This window comes from Dermacentor silvarum, chromosome 9, assembly GCF_013339745.2.
Source record: "Dermacentor silvarum isolate Dsil-2018 chromosome 9, BIME_Dsil_1.4, whole genome shotgun sequence".
Classification (NCBI taxonomy): Eukaryota; Metazoa; Arthropoda; class Arachnida; order Ixodida; family Ixodidae; genus Dermacentor; species Dermacentor silvarum.
The window spans coordinates 148,237,468-148,259,634 of record NC_051162.1 but is presented as its reverse complement, the minus strand read 5'-3'; the positions used below and the strand labels follow the sequence as shown (position 1 = coordinate 148,259,634).

Sequence of the window (22,167 nt, the reverse complement as noted above, 5' to 3'; positions counted from 1 at the left end):
GGGTGCGTGCTCTCGGGCAAGCGAGTTGCGGGGAGATGCCGGAGGGGGGAGAGCCTGTCGCTCGCTCGCTCGTTCGGAGCGGGAAGGCGGGAAAAGGTGCCGAGGAGAAAGGACGCCTACTCTTGGCTCTCGGGCAGCCGGGTTGCGGCGATGGGCAGGAACGATGGGAACTTAAAAGCAGGAACTTAACATAGCCAATAAACGACGATTGTTTCTGCATAATTTTCTTTTTAGAGTGTTTCAGTAATTTGTGTTACCAGCATGGTCATCATCATCATCAACCTGTTTATGTTCACGGCAGGGCGAAGGCCTCTCTCAGCAATCTCCCTCGTGACTTTTGCAGTTGCGCTACATAATGTTAAAATTATAAAAAATCTATGGGGTTTTACGTGCCAAAACTACGATATGATTAAGAGGAACATCTAAGTGGGGGTCTCTTGAATAAGTTGAACCACCCAGGGTACTTCAATTTGCACCTAAATCAAAGTACGCGGGTGTTTTCGCATTTCGCCCCCATCGAAATGCGGCCGCCGTGGCCGGCATTTGATCCCGTGACCTCCTGCTTAGCAGCTCAACACCGTAGCCACTAAGCAACCATGGCGAGTCATTGTTAAAATTATAAAATATAGTTAGGCTCCTATATAAACAATGGATGGAACAAACTACACATCAATTAGTAATCCATTGTACTTTTAACACCAGTAAGCAACATTGGGACTATGATAGAAGCCGTACGCGGGAGGGGTGAATTCTGGGGTTTTATGTGCCAAAACTATGATTTGATTATGAGGCGCACCGTAGTGGGGGACTCGGGATTAATTTTAACCACCAGAAGATCTTTAACGTGCCCCCAATGCACAGAACACGGGCGTCATTGCAATTTGCCCCCATCGAAATGGGGCTGCTGCGGCCGGGATTCGATCCCGCGACCTCGTACTTGGCAGCGCAGCGGCCATAGCCGCTATGCCACCGCGGCAGCTAGGTTACGATGTCTTTGTCGTGTTTCGATTTGTTTCATGTCTTGACACATCGCCGTAAGTGCACGTTAGACAATAACCATTGCGTAACCTAACCCAAGAAATGGAACAAGCTTTTTTCAAAGCAGAGGTATTTCAAATAGATCAATATGCAAGTATGCAACCTTTTATTATGGGTATGCGATTGTTGTTTTTGAGACAGAATCAAATACGAACCGAATAGAGCCAGAAGCAAATCAAATGGAGTTCTTGTCATATAGTTTGCGAATAATTTATAGCTTTTTTGCCATTATCACACAAATTTCACATTCCGGCACTCGCAACATTACAAAACATACATTATTAAAAGAAAACGGGAACGTTAATAACCATTACCTAAGCTGCTCGAAAACTCAAGGCTCTTCGAAACATGCGCTGTCATGCATTGTTATAAAACGTATAGGCAGGCATCTTTGTTTGTCAACTAATGTCGGTTAATGATTCAAAAGTGCATTCCATCACCTCGGAAATGCGTACCGTCTGCGGCGATGGCTGAACGAAGAAAGCGCGCTTTTTCTCTTTCGAATGGTCGTGGCAGAGGGCCAAAGCATTGTTTAAAATATGTTGTAATGAAACGTTTTGATATTTAATCTGGCGAGAGGACACAGGTTCTGCGTCGATATATAGGACCAAACCATACCAAATGCCGAATGGTTATGCCTAAACATTTTATTTATAGTGAACGTGTTTACCTGGAAAAAGCTACAGAAATTCTGAGAAGTGTCTACTAATGCGTAAGCATTGTTTGAGTCACTGTGACTTCGCTTTTGCTGACTTTTGATTACTGGCTTTTTCTACTCAATGATCATCTACCCATTGCCCTTCCAGTGGTAAAGAATGCTTAGGCTTTAGAAGACAATTGTCAGATTTTCTCACCCCATCCTGCTCCTTCAAAGCGAACGTGCCAATTGAGCCAGACCGCCGGGCACGAGTGCGCCTCGACGGAGCAGAGTGGGCGAAAGGGAACACCAAGTGCCACAGTAGCGTGCGAGGTGTTGCGTGAAGGGAGCGTGCACCGCCGCGAACTCATGTCATCCTCGCTGCAGCTCTCGCAAGCCTGTGTTATGCACGCGCTCCTTGTCCGTGTAAGCTTTCGCCAGCATTTAACTGCGCCTCCGTAAAGCCCAATGAAAACGTGCCAAGCGTCTTAACGTGCTCGCTTTCGCGAGAAGAGTTCATAACTGGAAAGATACCCAGTAGCGTTCAATTTGACATTGCGCCACACCAATATCTCAAGTTGGTCCACGCCCAAATTTCAAGTTAGCCCAACAGCAAATTTGAGGAGGCCTACCCCAAATTTGGAGGTGGCCCAACCCCAAATTTCAGTTGGACCAAGCCCAAATTTCAAGTTGGCCCACCCCCCAATTTTCAGTTGGCCCCCTTCCACCACCAAACAGCAAATTGAACCACCCCTAAATTTGAGTTGGCATAACCCCAATTTTAAATTGGCCCACACCCAAATTTAGGTTGGTCCACTTGCAAATTACAAGCTGGTGCACACACAAATTTCAAGTTGGCCCACTCCCTAATTTAAGTTAGGTCACCCCCTAATTTCAAGTTGGCCCAGCCCCAAACTTCAGCTTGCCCACCCCACCCTCAAATTTAAGTTGGCTTGCTTGCAAATTACAAGTTGACCCCCCCCCCCCCCAAATTTCAGTCTGCCCCCAAATGTAGGTTTGCCCATTTCCAAATTTCATATTGGCGCAACGCCAAATCTAAGTTGGTCCACCCCAAAATTTCCAGCTGGCCCAACCTAAAATTTCAGTTTCCTCCACCCTAAATTTCAAGTTGGGCCAACCCCGCAAATTGGCCCACCTCTAAATTTCAGTTGGTCCATCCACACATTTTAAGTTGACCTACCCATGAAGTTTAAGTTGGTCCACCCCAACCCACCCCAAATTTCAAGTTGGCCCAACCCCAAATTTCAGTTTGCCCACTCCACCCCAAATTTAATGTTGGCCCAGCCGCATGTTTCCGTTGTGCCAACCCCAAATTTGAAGTTAGCCTACCCCGAAATTGAGGGTGGGCCACCTCCCACCCCCAAACTTCAAGTTGACCCATCCATAAATTTAAGTTGACGCACCCCTAAATTTCAGTTGGCCCACCACACATTTCAAGTTGGCCCACCTCCAAACTTCAATTTGGTGCACCCCCAAATTTTAGTCGGCCCACTCCTACACAAGCTTCCCCAAGCATTTTTTATGCAGGCCTTTATATCTATGGGTAACCTCTTATTTTTTTTGGTTTAAATTGGTACCTATCGCTCATAAAGATAGCAATCACCTACATTTACACTCTTATAATGATTAAAAGTCTTAACTTTGCAAATTAGGCATTTTTGTTCAGATACAAGCGATTACACTTTTCGCATGACGGGGCTTGGGTATTAATCAAATAATGCTGATGCATTAAAATCTAGCTATTTGAGCGACACGGCGTGCTCTAGTACATTAGGTCCACTGTGGACGAGAGCACAGCATCCCGATGCGCTACCCATTCGATTACTGACTACCGAGTAACACAGATAGGCGGTAAAACCAGTTAGCTACAAACATACATAGAAGTAAACACACCAATAGATACATACATACGTAGATACTTAGATAGATAAATAGATACATAGCCATCGGAAAGTGTGTGAAGCATCCTAAGACTGATTATGCAATAAAAAAGAATTCTTGTGAAGTATCGCATTTATCTCAACTGTAACTGATAGCGGAGTATGCTAAGCGTTTTCTTTAAGCATTCACCATAGTGTGGACTTAAGTACGAATAGGGTAGGGTAATTCATAAATAATGCATTTCTCGAGCTTTTTTTTTGTGCATAAGTAGAATTTGCTATTCATTGGCTGACCGTGCTAGCTGTATTATGGCCAACATCATGATTGGCTGGAACCACGGCGGCCGCATTTCGATGGGGGCGAAATGCGAAAACACCCGTGTACTTAGATTTAGGTGCACGTTAAAGAACCTCAGGTGGTCCAAATTTCCGGAGTCCCCCACTACAGCGTGCCTCATAATCAGAACTGGTTTTGGCACGTAAAACCCCATAATTTAATTTAATGATTGACTGGAATTCATTTTTATTAACAGTTATAACACAAGAGTTGTTCGTAAATATGGGCCTTGGATCATTTCGGTTGGCGAAATTCCCAAACCATCTTAAAGGGGAGATTTAGATCGGGGACTCCTATCTAAATACATGGGAAAGGAGACGTCGTTTTTCTCGGCAACCACTGCACCAAATTTGATTAAGTTTGTTGCGTTTGAAAGAAAAGGATAAAAGGTAGTGACTGTTGGAAGCGTATTTGTTATTTTCACCATCGAGTCTTAAAATTAACATAGTTGAATAAACGAAGGATAAAACATATTCAGTAAACGGAACTATCAAGTTAACTCTAACTCAGCAATGAAAAAAAAAATGATATCGCAATTGAGTAAATTGTATTTATTAGTACATCTATAGCGGACAAAATTGATGTACTGTACATGACTCTTAAATACAACACTAACTTGTGAGTATAACTTTGGCCACACCCTTGCAAAAATTGCAACAAATTGACGTACGATATAAATCATTACATCAAGTTTGTCGGTGTTCGATGTTCTAACGCATGCAGTTTACAAAATTGCGATATCTGTTCTTGGTATAGAGTCACATATTTGTAAATTTTCGAGCAGCTGCTATTTTTCCCGCATACCAATTTTGACAATATTTTTGTAAATACACTGAGGCCCTTAGTAAAAATTGCACCTAAATAGTCACTAGATTGTAACTTTCTCTCTCAAATGCAACATATTTCAGTGAAATCGGCCAAGCGTTTATTTGAGAGCAGCTTTTTCGCGTTTTAATTGCATTTGAAAAGGCGGCATCGGAGTTGAGCCCGAAACAAACTTTCCTCTTGATAGAGGGAGTCTGTTGTGCTAAAGACTGCGAAGAAATGAGGTGGAAGCAGCATGAACATAACGTAATTAAGCCTTAAGGAAATACCGACAAACTTATTTCGGGTAGGCTAAAACGTTTATAATTCTTTTCTGAAAGTTCACTAACAAATTGAGTCGGTTACTCTGCTTCATACTTTGCAGTACTGAGGTCTGCGACCGCACCATCGCCGGTGACTTCATCCTGTGCCCAGCCTGTAACAAAACCTGCCCTTACGATTATCTGTACAACAAATGCACAATTCGCAGGGCAAGTATATCTTTGTCAGAAATAAAACAACGAGTAAAGAACGCAGTGAGTTGCGAATATGTCTATTACAATGATTACATGTCACGAGTATGCAGAAGTGTGGCTCTACGAAGGGATGCCTTAACTCAGTATGACTGCCCTACTGCTACGCTCTGTGTGTGGTCTCACTTTAGGGGGCCCGGGCTGTCGGCAGCTAGTGTGTCATGTGTCATGTCGTCATGCTCAGAAAACACAAGCGCAAAATAGTGCCAAAACATGCCAATACCAGCGCTAAACCGGGTAACATGAAGCTAACTAGATTCAGAATAACATATAATACAGGAATACTCATGAATTATTCGAATTAACAAAAATTCGTTAAAATCACTTAACTATTATAAGCAAATACTTTAGCTCCATGTGCGTGGCGGTTTCCCACCAGTTGTGCCTTAGCACAGGTGTCAAAACGGGTGAAGGATCGCTAAACACAAGATAAACGCAGGATAAAACAAGATAAACACAAGGAAAACACAAGGGAAACACGGACGAATCACTGCTCCGCACTTCCCCAGCTTTCAGGTTGAGTGCAACTGCATTACCGCTGAGTTTATCATTGCATATTTTTTACTGTTTCTTCGCTCAGCCCTCCAAACTATAATAACATCCATGGTAAAAGATTTGTTTGTTATTGTGCTAGCAAACATATCTCTAACATTGATTTAAAATCTTCGAAGAAAACATGACAGTGCTGGAGTGCGGGGCCGCGCGACAAGATCTATCGAGGAAAGTAGCTCTACAAGCTAACTGGCGGATAAACGTTTACCTAGTCGCGCTGTTGTAATTAAGGGAATAGTTATCGTTTTTTTACTCCATCTTTTCTGATATCCTCTCACTCGGTTCTCTCATTTCCCTACCTCCATTCTTCCTCTGCTGACAGCCGTGCAGATGTCGGGCTCAGTAGACAGCACTAAAATATTACAGTACAGTCAGCAAAAACTTCCTTCCCTTCTTTTTGCTTTATTTCAAAAAGCAACCACTTATTACTTAGAAAACTTCAACCGCTAACAAACTTTTGACAGCGAGACTTACCTTCGTCAAGGCCCTGATGGAGACAAGTTCCTTGTAAAGAGGTTGGCTTGTTTACCTAATGTTAATCAATTCAAGTGACTATTTTCCTGAGATACATTTGCGTTGTTTGATGAAGCTGAAAAATAACGGTGCACAGAAATAGGAAACGGTCAGACCTTTCGCACTTCTAGTATGGTTCGCTTGTGCGCTTCCCGCGTAACCTGGTCAGCGTGTTCACCCAACGCACAAACACATGCACAAACACCTTCAAAAAGTAGCAAACGCAGCAATTTTCAAGCTAAACTGTCCAGAAACGTCATTCACTGTCATCTTTCCACTGCAGATCATCTACATTGTCGACAACGGAGCCACAGTTGGGTTTGCAATATTTATGGCCTTGTGGGGTGAGTCAGGCTATTTACCCCTGCTTTCTGTTTACAAAAGCCCTGTTGTGCTTTGTCTGTGTAAATATATCACGATTAATATTAAAAGCAGAGCGTTATAGAATGGGTTTCTCCTAATTTAACACCCGTCGTGGTGGCTCAGTGGCTATGGTGTTGGGCTGCTGAGCACGAGGTCGCAGGATCGAATCCCGGCCACGGCAGCCGCATTTCGATGGGGGGCGAAATGCGAAAACACCCGTGTACTTAGATTTAGGTGCACGTTAAAGAACCCCAGGTGGTCTAAATTTCCGGAGTCCCCCATTACGGCGTGCCTCATAATTATGGGGTTTTGGCACGTAAAACCCCATAATTTAATTTTTTTAAATCCTAATTTAACGCTGTTGCGTCGATAGAAAAAAAGCAGGACTTTTTTTGCCAACTGCTCAATGCTGAATACTTTATATTATTATCAAAATTATCGTTATTATGTAAACAACGACAGTGCCATGTCAATAAACAGTCACGGATGTTGAAGCAACAGAAATGTAGAGTGATTCCCCCCCCTCCCCCCCCCCCCCCCCCGATACAATCATGCCTAAAGGTCGCACTACACGTACGCTTAGCGGCGCGCGAAAGCTCGCGCCTGCGCATGCGCAGTTGGTGAGGGACAGATCGCACGCGTGGAAGCGCGGTGCGGAAGCGCGGCAATTCCTCGCGAGGCGCGACGCAAGGCGCTCGGGTGCGAGCTTTCGCGCGCCGGCAAGGGTACGTGTAGTTTGGCTTTTAATCATCGCACGAATCGCAATTATGTAATAAAGCAAGCATCAAAACTGTAGGGACTGAAACTCATCGTGCAAATGGCTTTTATGATTCATGCCATTCCTGGGTAGTCATTAGCTCTGTGTTGCGTCGAATACATGTTGCAGTGGTAGCTATATATAGTATTTTGACATAATGAGTATGTGGGGCGCACAACAGCTGTCTAGTACTTGCACAGGTGGTGGTTACTATAGCTGCTTCGATGGTGAAGCGCATGCCAGATCGAATATATTTGCGCTTACATCTGATATACAGTAATGATCGTGTATCTAGAAATGCCGGATATCCAACTGGCAAATTGACCAGAAATCTAATTAGACGAAGCGCTTCATATGCATATGTATCTTCTTGAATTTTAGCGCACTCGTTATTGTTCGCTAAACCTTCTTTTCCTCGCTAACATTACAGCAAGAGTGTTGACACACAATACCACCAAGAATGAAAACAGTTTACAGGGCCTGCCCGCACGGCGCGCATCTGTACAAATCGTTCTCGGGAAAACAAGAACGTTGATCTTTGTCATCGTATTCGTAATGTTCGCAGCAACTATTTTTATGGAGCTCTGGAAGCGTCGTCAATGCGTCCTGGCATTGCAGTGGAATCTGAATGACGTCGACACACTCACGGTGAGAACTATGACCACTAATGTGCATTATTTTCCTAAAATAGACGCCGTGAGTCAAGCATAACATTATAAAACGACAGGATGATCAAAGTCATTTTGACATAGCTCCTCCTTGCGCACGTTATCTTGGACATTCCGCACCACACGAGTCGTCGCATTCTAGTTTCATGCGTAGACTGTTCGTAGGTGTTGTGACACTTATTTACATCCTGCGTAGAATTTATTGTCTTAACATTTCCAGGCGCTGTGTTCACTACTGCGTACGCCAAGATAGTGCATGAACAGCAACAACATTGTGATATTAATATTTCAAATGTTTCGCATGGATTTTGAAACACTTCTGATTGGAATTGTAATGTAATTAGGAATAAGATCTGGAAGACCTTTCAGTAAAACGAGCGGGAAAGTAGACGTTGGAGTATTTTTGTTTGGTGTCAGTAGTGGGCTAAGTTCTTCAATTTTTCTCGCAATGTCATACACCAGGCATAATTTTGAAATGGCAGGATAGGTGATTTTCACTCCTGCTATAGACAACAATTAGTTGTTGTTATAATATCTGATATTTGAGTAGTGAGTTTTCGCATGGAGTCCACATTCTATAAACTTTCCCCAAACTCCCCAATTAATGTAGAATTTTTAATCTATTTTGCAGCTGTATGCTTTTTTATAATTCTGACGATGCATGAAATGCGATGAAAGTAAGTTTTCAATCACCACAAATATTTGGCGACTGAAAAGGGTAATACCAAAGAATGGAAAGCACTATAAAGAACGTAGTGAAGGGGCGCACCACTAATGTCACACAGTACGCGGATTTACAACCTTATTTTTTGAGGCATATGAACTTAAGTAGGTTCTTGTTCTTAAGCAATATCATCATAATCATCACCATGTTTAGACCCACTCGCAAGACAAATCTTTAAGATATATGTCCATTTAGCATCGTTTGTGCGTCAGAGTGTGTGTATACGAGTTTGCGTGTGTGTGCGTGCGTGGGATGCGTACACATTGCCTCATCTCTTCACTTTGTCTAATATTCTGCTGCCCAAGACTGCATTTCCCTTGCTGGGGCATCCGTTCTGTTGTATTAGATCACTAATAAGTTAGACGTACGCAGTGCATGGCGTGCCAAAATTTACTATATACAGGGTGCTTTTTTTTCAGCTGCACCAATTGTTTAAAAATTGCCTAACCTAACCCGTGATCTAAATTACTCATTGAGGTGGCCATTGAGCTGAATTTAATACTGGGGGTTTACGTGCCAAAAGCACGATTTGATTATGAGGCACGCCATAGTAGGGGACATGATTAATTTTGACGACCAGGGGATCTTTAACCTGCCCCCAATGCATGGGAGATGGGTGTTTTTACATTCCGCCCCCATTGAAATGCAGCCGCCGCGGCCGGGATTCAATTCCGCGACCTCGTGATTGGCAGCGCAAGACCATATAGCCGCTAAGCCACCGCGGCGGGTGAGGCGGCCATTACTTCTACGAGAAATCGAAAGACCTAATTCAAGATTTACTCAATTATGGTTGTTAACTTTTTAATTAGTTACCTTACTGCACATATTTCAATCTGCGAATTGTAGGTAGTATGTAGTAGTGAGTAATTCGTATTCCGTATTATCAGGACTACGGCAGCTTCGAGATAATAATTTTCAGTGTCCAACGAAATGCATTGGCGTTCCAGTTACGTTCGTGCTTCCATGTATAAAACAGCGTTTAAGTCGAACAGTGCATTTTTACCGCAAGTTTGAATGCGCATATTTGGAAACCGGTGCAATCCTCAGAATTCGTTGTAAGTCATACTTACAACGTTGCATACTCAATAGCTACAACTCGCAGATTGAAATGCCTGCCGTAAAGTAATTAATTAAAAAGTTAATTCGAGTAGTCATGTTAATTATTCAGTGAAGCATTTCGGTTTCTTATAGAAGTAATGGCCACCTCAACCAGTAATTTAGATGAAGGGTTAAAATTGTGCTATCTGCCACAAGAAATTTGTAAAAACTTGGTTCGGCTAAAAAAGAAAACACCCTATTATTTCCTCTTAACTTTCAGTACAACTACTGCGATTGCGTCTCAATTCCCGCAGTCGCACCCTCCCGGAAACCCTCTCTCTCTCTCTCCCGTATTCCTCCTCATCGCGCTCTAATGCCCTTGAAACTCTCATTTACGAAAACTTTCCTTTCGCAGGACGTTGTGTACCCTGAGTACGAGGCCAAAGCGACGTTATACAAGCTAAATCCGGTGACTATGGTAAGGACTTTGTTAAAGCAGGAGCGCATGATAATACAACAATCGCTATGCTGCCACTTCTGGGAAAATATTATATTACAAGTTCTAAACCCCTGTAAGTTTATACATAGAGACACCTATACAACAACCTATTCAAATTCACTGAAATTTCGCACATTATTAAATTCTGTTTTCGCGTATCTCGTTTTGGTAAGCCAGATTTGTGTTTTGAGCAGTTCAGGTGGCGTGCAGTGGCGCTTCCGTCACATTACGTACGGGCAAATGCAAAAATTTACAACCTATGCTGCTGTGACTTTTGTTATCTATGCGATTGTGGCTCTTGCTAATTTTCAATTTGCGCACATATCCTGTGGCCCATGTTGTCTTCGGGACAATACAGCTGCCGACGCATACTTAGTGACCCAATTTGGCTATCCTTCAGGTTTTGATCGTGCGATATTGGCCGACGTCCATCCAAAATGGACGATGTAGACAAAAAAAAAGCTACCACTTTGAAAGGTAGCAGACAATGTGTGACCTTGAAGATTGACAGCTCAATTACCAGCGAAGCTGTTTCTTTCGAGCTGTTGTTATACCCACTTCAGTTGCCGGTAATTAGACCACGCTGTAAAACATTGCCCACATATGACTCACCCGCTAGAAACATTGCCCGCATAAAACACTTTCAAGGTCTTGAGTAAAGAATTTGTAGCAAAAGTCGTACTTTATCCGCACATACATTTAACTTGGCAGGTAATATCGCGTTCTGTATAGCTGTAACATGCAATCTGTGGCCATACCACTCTCCCGGTCCATCTGGTGGCGCTAACTTGTGAGGCTTTCGATAAAAAAAGTGGAGAGGATTTGACATTCAAGCCATGTAGTACACACCCCCGCGCTTTCCGTCGTAATCAAGCAACATATCCGAAGTCGAAGCATGGAAAGCGATAGAGGCAAGGTTTAGCGTTGCCCTGAAGGGCTTTCAGAAAGTTGGCGTGATGAGCAGCACCGTAAACAGAACCACATGCTCGTTATGGACTACGTAGGGCACTTTGTGTCAATTGAAGAGGGTTAATAAACATTCGAGGCCTCACTATGGAATATGCACTTTTATTTAATCAGTTCCTTGCAATCTTGCACTGGCCTAGCGTGATCAGTATCACTAAGACGAACCCATTTTTTTTTCTGCAGATATACGAACCTTATGTGCCTGCCTGGGAGAAAGTGGCGCGGATTGCCGCTGCCAACTCCGTCGTTTTGGTTATGGTTAGTACAAGTGTTCAACAATCTAAGAAGAAGTAGCGTATATAACGCGGAATAGATGGGGATAAAATGTTATCAAGCCCGAAGGTTTGTAGACTATTGAAATAACTATTACCATAACCCTTAAAGGAAACGTTAAATGTACAATAAGGATGGCTCATCAAATCAGTTCAGACCGGTAATGCATTCTTTCAGAACTCTGTTTATCATTCATTTTGAGGAAGAAGGTTGATTGGCAGTAAAGAATAAAAGGGCAGATTTCACTTTCATAATTTCGCGCGAATATTTCGATACGCAAGTGTGACGTCACGAATTCAGAACCATTCTCATTTTCGGACCGATTTGGCGCAGAAGTTCTCAAAACCTGCTAGGTCCAGTCTGTAATGCTGTTGCCGATAGGAAGTCGACAATGCCGATAGGAAATCTATTAGGACCTATTTGACTACGTTCTAACCTGCTAGATCCGGTCCCTGATTACATTGTAATGCAGTACCCATAGGAAGTCTACTAGGGCCTGTTTGACTAAGTTATAACTTACTAGGCCCAGTCTCCGATTTTATTGTAATGCAATGTTAATAGAAAATCTACTAGGCCCTATTTGACTAAATTCTAACCTGTTAGATCTAGTCTTTAATTTCACTGTAATGCAATGCCGATAGGAAGTCTAATAGGACTTATTTGACTAAGTTCTAACCTGCTAGGTCCAGTGTTTAATTATATTGTACTACAATGCCGATAGGAAGTCTACTAGGCCCTATTTGAATAAGTTGTGACTCATGACATCCGGTTAAACTTGGAGCGGGAGCTTCTGTATTGCTCTTGCGTCTGGCGCATTTGCATGCCTCCTTTGAATATATGAGTGACCACATTGCTGTAGCAATAGGCACGCTGCCTAATATCCAGCTGAAAGGAATATCCCTCATTAGTACCCCGTTAACGGAGTACAGAGAATATTTTTGCTGGTTTTTTATTTATTTACTTGGTTGTTGTCGACACAGTAATTATATGGGGCATCAACTTCTTGAGAGCACAACAAATAATGCATTACGTTACCTTCAAACGTCGCCAGTGCTGCTTAGGACGTGGAAAGGAGACTATTCCCGTCATCGAAACCTGATGTGGTGGTCTGGTGGAAGCAGACATCCCTGAAACGTCAACATACACTGTGGTCGTGCTGTCTGAAGCTGAGTACAATGACTTAGCTGAAGTGCATAGCATGCTTTTTTTACGTATCCTGTTCTTGGCGCGCGTTTTAAACGGGAAGTATAAAATGTGTTACAAAAAACAAGAACGTTAATCTTTGTCATCGTATTCGTAATGTTCGCAGCAACTATTTTTATGCAACTTGTGGCACTCGCATGGCATTAAATATATTTACGGTAAATATTGAGTCGACAGCTTCCCCCCCCCCCCCCCCCCAAAAAAAAAAAGGCAACACCACCACCAAAAACAACAAAAAGAATGTGGGACACAACATTTTAGCGTCAGTACTTAGAGGTAACCACACGGACAGTGTTTGTGGTCAGTTTTTTAAGGCGTGAAAAGAGCACGGCACAAAAGAAAGGTCGAACACAGGACAGGTGCTACTTTCAGCTGTCCTATGTTTGACCTTCCTTGTGTGCCGTGTCTTTCTTGCGCCTTAAAAAAATGTCAAGTATGCACCAACTAGGCCCACAGAAAGTTCTTCTAATATAACCAGTGTATTTTCATCGTGGCATTGCCGGACGTCGGGGCGTCCATTTCAATCTGTGCTCTAACGAATTGCAAGTAAGATGACCATAGCACGCACGCTAACACTCTAAGAAAGAGCATACCGGCATCTCGTTAAACGAGGCTTTGCCACTTCGGGCATCGAATTTATTACAAACATTGCCGAAAGTGTGCGGATTTCAAGAAAAATCTGAAGCGCGACTGCGCAGCTGCTCATCGATAACAGAAATCACAATCGCGTAAACATCACGGCTTGGGTGTTGCCCCGAAACGTTAAACTTCAAACACTAATAAAGGCTCATCTTATCTACGCAAGAATCAGTACACCCGAGATAAGCAACACGTGATTGCCGCTTTAGAGCAGCTCGCATCGTAATCACCCCCCCACGTTGCAGCTGTGCCTGGTGGTGTGCTCGGTGTTCGCCATCATCGCCTATCGCATCATCACACTCGGTTACTTATCGCGGAAGCCCCATCTGCGCCCCATCGCCCACATGGCTACTGCTGTCTCCGCTTCGCTGCTCAATCTGGTCGTCATCTTACTCATGAACAAGGTGTGTGCTTTGTTCCGTATTTAAGGCAAAAGCCTTAGGTATCTACGTTGGCGGCGCCCATGGCGTACCCCAAGCGGTGACCTTGGCGAAACTGCGCCGTGGCGAAAAATGGCCGACGCCGCAAAAAATGCTCGGATTGACGTCACCACCCTAACAGTCCGGGAGGTTCCTGTAAACAACGTAAATTAGCGGCTTTGAAAAGGAAATATGGTACATTTCGGTCTGGGTGGGAATCGGACCCGGGCCACCGGGGTGCGCGAAGAGCACACTTCCCTCAAGCCATGGCTACTCCATTGTTCTGGCTTACTAAAGGTGTGCCTAGTGCGTACGTGATTGCACACGTCTCAGAGCCATCTCATTGACTAAAGGTGTGGCCTCGTGCGTGCACTAACGCGCTGCACTTTGGGTACTACGTTAAGGGTTCATATGTGGCGTTCAGGAGGTCACTTTGATACCACACGTGTACTTCATATTGCGGCTTATGTCTTGCAAGAAGACTACCCCGATTGTAAAACTTAATGCATTAACAATATGTCTTATACAAAGAAGTCTAACCATGAAACATTAGCCAACAATTCACGAAAAGCAACAATGTCCTACAAGCTAGGGATTGATCGACCTGTGAAGGCGATTCCAGTGCTCAGCATTCTGTCGTATGATCGAGTCCATGCAAGCCTATGCGATACATGTGTCAATACCGACCTTACTACTATGATCGAAGCCTGAAGAAATATGAGGGTGGATAAATTAGATCAAGGCGGCGCTGTGGGTTGTGATAATAGATTTTGTGAAATGCATTAAGCCTGCAGAATATTTGCGTCGGGATGCAAGGGAAGGAAGTTCGACAGCGATTTTTATGGATGTGACACTACTGGTGTCGTTATAATAAATCTCGGTGTGTAATGCTGAACAAGTTCAATTGTGGTAACAAGCTTACTGCAAAATAGGTTCCGTTTAAAAACTTCACATTAGGCTTTAGTTCTGCCAAAACCATTGTACAACAGTAACTTGAGAGAAGACATTATACATGGCACTGGAGGCTTCAGTAGGTCCAGGTTCCACAGACAATTTTATTGCGTCAGCATTTGTAACTCCCATTGAGCGCTTATCGATCTGTATATCAAGAAGAGGCTACAAATTTCTTCAAATGTACGCGCAGAATTTTGTTCAAGACCGCCGCCAGAGGGCGCACTAGGGCCGGAATTAGTTAATAAGAAAATAAAGGGGAATCGGAATGCAGCAATAATGAAACACAGAGAACTATGGGGCCACAATAAGTATGGGGTGGTGCGTGGAATCTGGAAAGGAGTAATGGTACCAGCGCTAACATTCGCAAATGCCATTATATGCTTAAAATCGGATATATTGGCGGGTTTGGAAGTTAACCAAAGATCAGTAGGCTGGTTGGCTTTGGGAGCCCACGGTAATACCACAAATGAGGCAGTGCAGGGTGACATGGGTTGGGCCTCTTTTGAAGTCAGAGAAGCACAGAGCAAAATTAGTTTTGAAGAAAGGCTCAGGAACCTGGATGAAAATAAATGGGCGGCTAAAGTGCACAAGTATCTCTACATGAAAAGCGTAGACACAGAATGGAGGAAGAGGTCAAGGAAGTTGGCAACCAAGTACAGGATAATCGAAACTGCAAATAGACAACCAGGAGTCATCAGAAAGAAAGTGAGAGAAATAGAGACCGTGAATTGGATGAAAAGAATGGAAACAAAAAGGACAATGGAGATATACAAGAATGAGAAGAGAGAAATTAGAAGGGAAAATCTGTACGATAACACAAAGGGCAGTGCCTTGCTATTTGAGGCTCGAGCCGGTTGCCTAAGGACGAAAACATATCGGAACAAATATTCGGAACTAGATGAGACATGTGCATGCTGTAGTAAAGATCCAGAAATCACTCAGCACATCCTGATGGAATGCGACGGGATCCACCCAGCGAGAACCGTAGGTAACGTGCAACTCCCAGAAGCGCTTGGTTTCAAAGTGGAAGGAAACATAAACAGATCAGCCGTAGATATCAGCAAGAGACGATTGGAGTACTGGTGGAAAAAAAGCAGGGAAAATATGGATACGACCTGATCTCTTAAAATCATAGGCAGCGGCACAAGGTAAATTTTTCAAAAAGAAAAATAATAATGAGAGGTATACAAAAATGCTAGATAAAGAACATGTATAGTATACCTGATTAAATCGAGCAGGCTAGGTGACTATTTGTCGCCGCCCCGTTTCAAAGGGGATGCCAATAAATCATCATCATCATCATCATAGTTTGGGGACGCAAGAATTATAAAAATTCAAGAAACCTAGGAGGACGCACTGATATTTTGTCTGGCGTTTGCAAATTTGCTCGTTTCGTTCAGCTAAGCAACTCGTTCAACTTGTTAGAGAGCGTGTTCGCTTGTCTGGCGCCACGTCTCGCATGTGCAAATTACCCCTAGTTCGAAAGCCAAGATAATGGTTCTGGTGGTATAACACAACGGTATGAGGCTCTCAGCCAGGAATTTACGCCGGATTTTTGTGTCGCCCGCAGTCATTTCCCAATGGCAACGTATTGCGTTTTTGTTCCGCAGGTGTACAAGAGGCTTGCCACACGACTGACTGAAATAGGTAGGCTATCCCAAGGTCTACATTTCTTTTATTTCTTCCCTACCATTTTACGTAAAGTAGGTGATGCTTGGCTGCGTCCAATGAAAGAAAATATGTGCTGGAAGAACTTGAAGTGCAAAACTACTTGAATAAATGAATAGGGCTAGCAGCATGGCCCTCGCAGTCTAAAGGTTGTCCCTCGAAAACATTTCCGGCTGCTGTTATTTTATTGCTTGTTTCCTTTCTCCTTTCTTCTAAATCCTTTAATCGTGTCCGTATATTTTAACTGCCTTTGGGCAAGCATTATCAGTTATTGTTCATGTTACAGTGTTTTCGTGTCCCTAATGATTCCGTTGTCATTGATTCTGCTGCTACTCTTTTACATGATGTACCTCGTAAAAGATGAAGATGCGAACATTCTTTGTTTCGGTTTTCATTCACACTCTAGACGCAGGAATGACCCAGACAAGCACAGCCGAAATTAACTGTGGTTTATTTGAAACACGAAAATAAAAAGTCACAGTTTCGCCCGAAAGGCGAAGCATTGACTGCGGTAGCAATTTAGCAGACAGCTATAGTAACTAAGGATAGTAGTTTTATCGGTCGTATTAACTTTTATCGGCCGTATTAAGATTCGCTTACTAGCTAAATGAACAAGCATGGTGTCACGCGCGCACAGGCAAACATGAACGCATCTCACTCGATGACCGCGGAAACTCGCTGTCAAAAGCGCTGGAGTGAGCAAGCGCAGCATCAGAAGCGAGCGAATCGACCTTCGTGCTGCCTCTCGCTTCATCGCGAACTAAGCGGCGAAAACACAACGCACACGGAGCTATCAGCACTCGGCGCACTCTGTCCCCATCGCAGATCAAGATAGGGCACGGGCGGCCGCGCCACACGCAGCAGCCGCAGAAGTAGAACACTCCTCCCCCTGCCTCCCTTCCCCCGGTGCTTTGCGCGCTTTCACTCGCGCATATAGCATACGGCGCGCGATGACGATGTTATCACCCTTGAACTTTACACGGAACATCACCGCGATGGGCGATGGCAGAAAAGAGTGTCCATGTTATTGCTCTCCAAATAACAATTAATAGGGAATAGAAAGTGGCCCCAAAATACACCTTGCCACCGGTGGAAGCCGGACTCACATCTTCCGCGTTACGCGTGCGATGCTCTGCCAATTGAGCTACAGTGGTGGATGTCTTTTTCTCAGCTCTCCTGTTCGTCTGAGTATGTGTACTGGATTCGTGTGTACTGAATGGGAGTTTTAGCCAACGCCACTCATGGCGATGCAGTGTACACATTTGCACATTTTCGTTGGCAGGCAGCACTCTTTAGCAGCAACAGCCGCACGAAATTTGATGTTCAAGTTACGTCTGAAGGTGGTATCGGTGGTAATAAAGTTTGCGATAGTATAAAAAATTTAACTTCAGCAGCAGGCATCGTATTGTGCATGGTGTAACAAGGCACATGGTGCCTCAATTACATGTTCGTGCAATGCTCTTGTAAACTGTACTGCGAATGATCTGAACTTCAGGCTCGGTGTTAGCGTTATTCAGCGCAAATTAGCGTTATTTAGGGCAAATAGCGTTGGCTAACTCAAAAAATGACAAAATGTGCGCCTCTAAAAATGTTAGTTTTTAGCGTGCACGCTGAAGGGAGAAAAAGCAGCAGACGACAGGTCAATTAATTCTTCAAGCCATATAAATTCGTGCTGTTCCTTGTTTCTTTCAGAACGTCCAAGGACACAACACGAATACGAAGACAGCTTCACATTCAAGATGTTCCTGTTCACTTTCCTCAATACGTACTCTTCGCTTATCTACATAGCATTCTTTAAAGGAAGGTACGTGCTACAAAGAATAAACTATTACAGGACACGTTAATTCGTTCGTGGCTTTTTCTACTGACGAGGCATTGCGACGAGATTTGCTTGTGGTCCGAGGTTGAGCGAATAAAGCAACCTCAAACACACGTATTAAACAGGGTACTTTTTTAAAAAGTTGCTCTCACAATAAATCAATCAACGAATTTACTTACCTTACATAGGCTGGACAGTCAGCTGGTCTAAACGAAGCGGTTAAAGCTTGACCGGCCCCAGAACATCAGTACAGGCATTTCATGGCCGCAGAGATGCATAGAACAAAAAAAAAAGAAGAAAAAACAAGGTTCCTCTTGACGGTGGTGATTCAAAGCAAGTGAATGGAAATTTTTTGCATCCTACATAGTCATAATGCACGTGGTGTGGTGTAGCATTGTGGTGGGAGGTGGAGGGAGGGAGATGTAGGATCGCGGTGAGACTTGTGTGGTCGTGGTATGCAACGAAACTAGGTCAGTGCTAGCCGCGCTTCTAATTAAGTGTTTCATTATTATAATCCGAGTTCTGCAACGATGTAGATGAAAGAAAGTCAGTATAGTATAGACACACTGTTCTTACCGAATGGGGCCTAGCAATGAAGTCTAACTAAATGCGCATATGTCCTTTGTCATTCAGGCTCGCGACGCGCCCAGGACGTCAAGGAACCCTGTTAGGGTACAGCTTGGACAAGGTGCGTGTGGCTTGTTCGCAATGTTTCATAATAAGCGGAATAATGTTTGCATAGAGCTCTCGCACAATATCTGAGAGTGCATGCATGTAAAGGTGTCACAAAGCGACAAGCGTCTGTGACGCCGCAATAAGGATTCTGGCTCCCCTGATCGCGACGTGGCAGAAACCACCGAACTTGCTATATTTAGGAACGAACCTGAAAAGGAAAAGTTATGTGGTATCGTGTCGGAGTGGAATGCGAAGCAAAGCAAAGCAAAAGCAAAAGCAAGCAGTTCTTGCATTAAGGTAATTGTTTGCGTAATCGTATCGCAACTTGACGCAAAATGTTCTAGAACCGCAAGGCTAAGGCTCCCAAAAATGAAACACTGCAGAACAGGCGCTATGCCGAATGTGAATACGAAACTGCGCTCTCAAATTTTCTTTCGTGTGCACATTTCATTGCAGTGTGAAGGACATCAACCCTTCTGAAATTTGACCAACACCTCAATGTTATGTCAAAAGCACGCCGCTCGAAAAAAAAAATGCCAAAGTAAAGATCTCACATGAGTCTAAATATTCAACGAAATAGTTACGCGGCGCTTATTAACACGCCTGATTCAAATCCACCCCAAGTTAGGAGTAACTATTGCTTGAAAATAAATTCGGTGATGTACAATTATGCATTGAGACCAAGCAGAGATGGTACTCTCACGGCAACGTTCTCTCTCTCTCTCTCTCTCTCTCACACACACACACACGCGCACACGTGCACGCACGCACGCACGAGAGGCAGGTCAGGTGAGCGTGTCTCTTCGGACGGGTTGATTAGAAATCAACTGCAGTAAAATGCTGCGTTCGTCTGGTTGGTGCATCACTGAGTAATAAATCATTAACTGACACAAAAGTCGAGGTTATGTGTTTTAATTCCAAGGAACTTTATTATTATCGGTTATGACACCTTGACATTTGAAGGAGGCGTAAATAATCTGCTTGAGAAATCGCAATGTCCAGCGAGCAAGTACAAGAATCACCAAATATATTTTCATTAATTCACGCTCGGCCGCATGTTATTCGTCCCCACTTGTGTCCGGTATTCCGTACAACAAGGACGACAGACCGCAATCGTTCTTCCGAACTCTGCCGTCCTTGTCTGATGTGCCTTTTGATGGTCGGTAGTTGCACGCGGCGCATTACTACGTGAATATTCATGTCGATAGGTAACAAAGCTAGTTGTTAGTCAGGGCGGTTTATGTTTTTCTAAATGTCGTCCCATCTTTGACACTGTTATTCTGGATTCGGGATGCGTTAAGAAGGTGCAGCGCCGTCGTTTTAGGCATGTAGCTGCTGTAAAGAAATTAAATTTGTCGCTTTTCTACGTAAGCGTTGCCATGAATAATGCTACCGAAATGTGCTGTATTTTAAGCTTTCATAATTAACGCTCTGGTACTCCTGGCCATCATCCTCGTCAACATGGTCGTTACTCTCACCTGCAAAATTCAATAACCGGAAGTCTCGCAGGAGGATCGCTATCGTATGAAGATAGTTGTTTTCTTCTATCGTTTACCCGGAAAGTGCGTGAACTTCAAGTTTGTTTTAACAACCTCAAGTACAGCTTAGTCACCTTTTTGTGCAAAATTAGTGGGAAATTTTTTGTGGAAAATATCTTCTGGCTAATTAATCAGATTGTTGGATTCTAACACGCCACTAAATTGACATATATGCTAGCGATTTATGTCGTGTTCCGGGGCTTCCGTGAACGAAGAGGCAGACTGTACTTGAAGCATGCTTTATTGCATGGAGGCAACTTAACGTGTCAGAATGACAGCCAAGGAATACAAAGGACAAAAATGCACACCCAGCATTGAAGCCAGCGATTATATACATATTAGTGGGTGAGGGTGATGTGATCGCGATATGGGCCGCATGACAGCAAGGGAACGCTATCACGATATCAGGCAAGTACACGTGTACAGATATGCGACAATTTAGCAGCAAGGAAGCATTCACCAATTTCGAGCGGTCACTTTGTCCTATTTTTTGATTCTACTATAACAACACAAGAACATTTTGCAACTATCGTAAGTGATACAAGTTTGCCAGCTTAACACGCAAACAAGGACATAAAGAAAACAAGACGAAGTCGCAGCTGACCCCACCTTGGCTTCCTTCTGCCCCACTTATCACTCGGAGCAGTTAAATATTTATCAGACCACGAGCTCTCTTCTACGCCTTAGGCTCTTCGCCCCTCTAATTAATAACGCATTCTGTAACCAGTTGCAAAATTAATCGCGGCAGTCTCTTTCAGTGCGAAGGCGTCTGCTTGTACGAAGTGTCCGTCCAACTGGCAATAGTCATGGTGGGCAAGCAGGTCGTCAACAACATCCAGGAGTTTGTACAACTGTAAGTTTCCGCGCCTGTACCTTCTCTTACAACTCTTCATTGCATAATTGTTTCTTTTTCTTGGAACTTCCGCCTCTTTTCGCCTAGTTTGCACATCTTTTCCTTCGGCATTTCTGCCGCCAAGGTTCTTTCTTCATTGATTATCCAAACCTGCAAATCCCTCTTTAAAGTGAATTGGCTGACAAGAGGCGAGGAGCACGCTCTAGTGGAGAGGGTTTCGATGGGGCTGAGCCAGTACAGTGAAAATAGATAACCGCATGAAGAGGGTGGTGCCGGCTTCTCCGATTGGTCCGCTTCGCCTTACTTAGCTTGCGGTGGCTGGTCGAAAATCGCTGCGGCGTGCAACGGTAGGATAAGAATGCCGCTACAACGGAGCCTCAGCAAGGAAGAGTTGGCAGAGCGATGTCGTATACGTGCCGAAAGCACTCGATAACGTTTTACTGCCACGCAAAAAGGTTTATCAAGCGCAAATAAATACGTGCTCACCGGCAGGTGCGAGTAGCGAGGGCCTGAGCGATCGGCGGGCAGCCATATTCTATTCCTTTCGGACGGGGCAGTCTGTGGCTATTCAGAAAAATTCTCAGTTTTGTTCGGCATATTAATGCATTTTTTTTCGCGTACACGTCACTTTGACGTGGTGAGTTTGTGAGGTCGCGTGACAGACAGGCGAAGTGGGCATAGCCAGAAAGCATTGGACCAATAGCAGAGCGCTAATGATGAAAAGGCGTCGAATCAGGAATGATCATTTTTGTTTTGGGCGGTTTAATCATGCATAATCAGTGGGTACACGTTATAT

At 43.8% G+C, this 22,167-nt stretch overlaps 1 protein-coding gene across 1 annotated transcript in view; it reads left to right on the top strand.

Moving 5' to 3' along the window:
* LOC119463973 (anoctamin-4) overlaps positions 1 to 22,167 on the top strand; it is an 82,963-nt gene that overhangs the window by 45,649 nt on the left and 15,147 nt on the right. The window contains exons 14-23 of the mRNA XM_049655448.1: positions 5,103 to 5,208; positions 6,599 to 6,659; positions 8,001 to 8,083; positions 10,281 to 10,343; positions 11,514 to 11,588; positions 13,691 to 13,849; positions 16,429 to 16,465; positions 18,179 to 18,290; positions 18,939 to 18,993; positions 21,277 to 21,371. Coding sequence (XP_049511405.1) covers positions 5,103 to 5,208; positions 6,599 to 6,659; positions 8,001 to 8,083; positions 10,281 to 10,343; positions 11,514 to 11,588; positions 13,691 to 13,849; positions 16,429 to 16,465; positions 18,179 to 18,290; positions 18,939 to 18,993; positions 21,277 to 21,371 — 846 coding nt within the window. The remainder of the gene's footprint in view (positions 1 to 5,102; positions 5,209 to 6,598; positions 6,660 to 8,000; positions 8,084 to 10,280; positions 10,344 to 11,513; positions 11,589 to 13,690; positions 13,850 to 16,428; positions 16,466 to 18,178; positions 18,291 to 18,938; positions 18,994 to 21,276; positions 21,372 to 22,167) is intronic.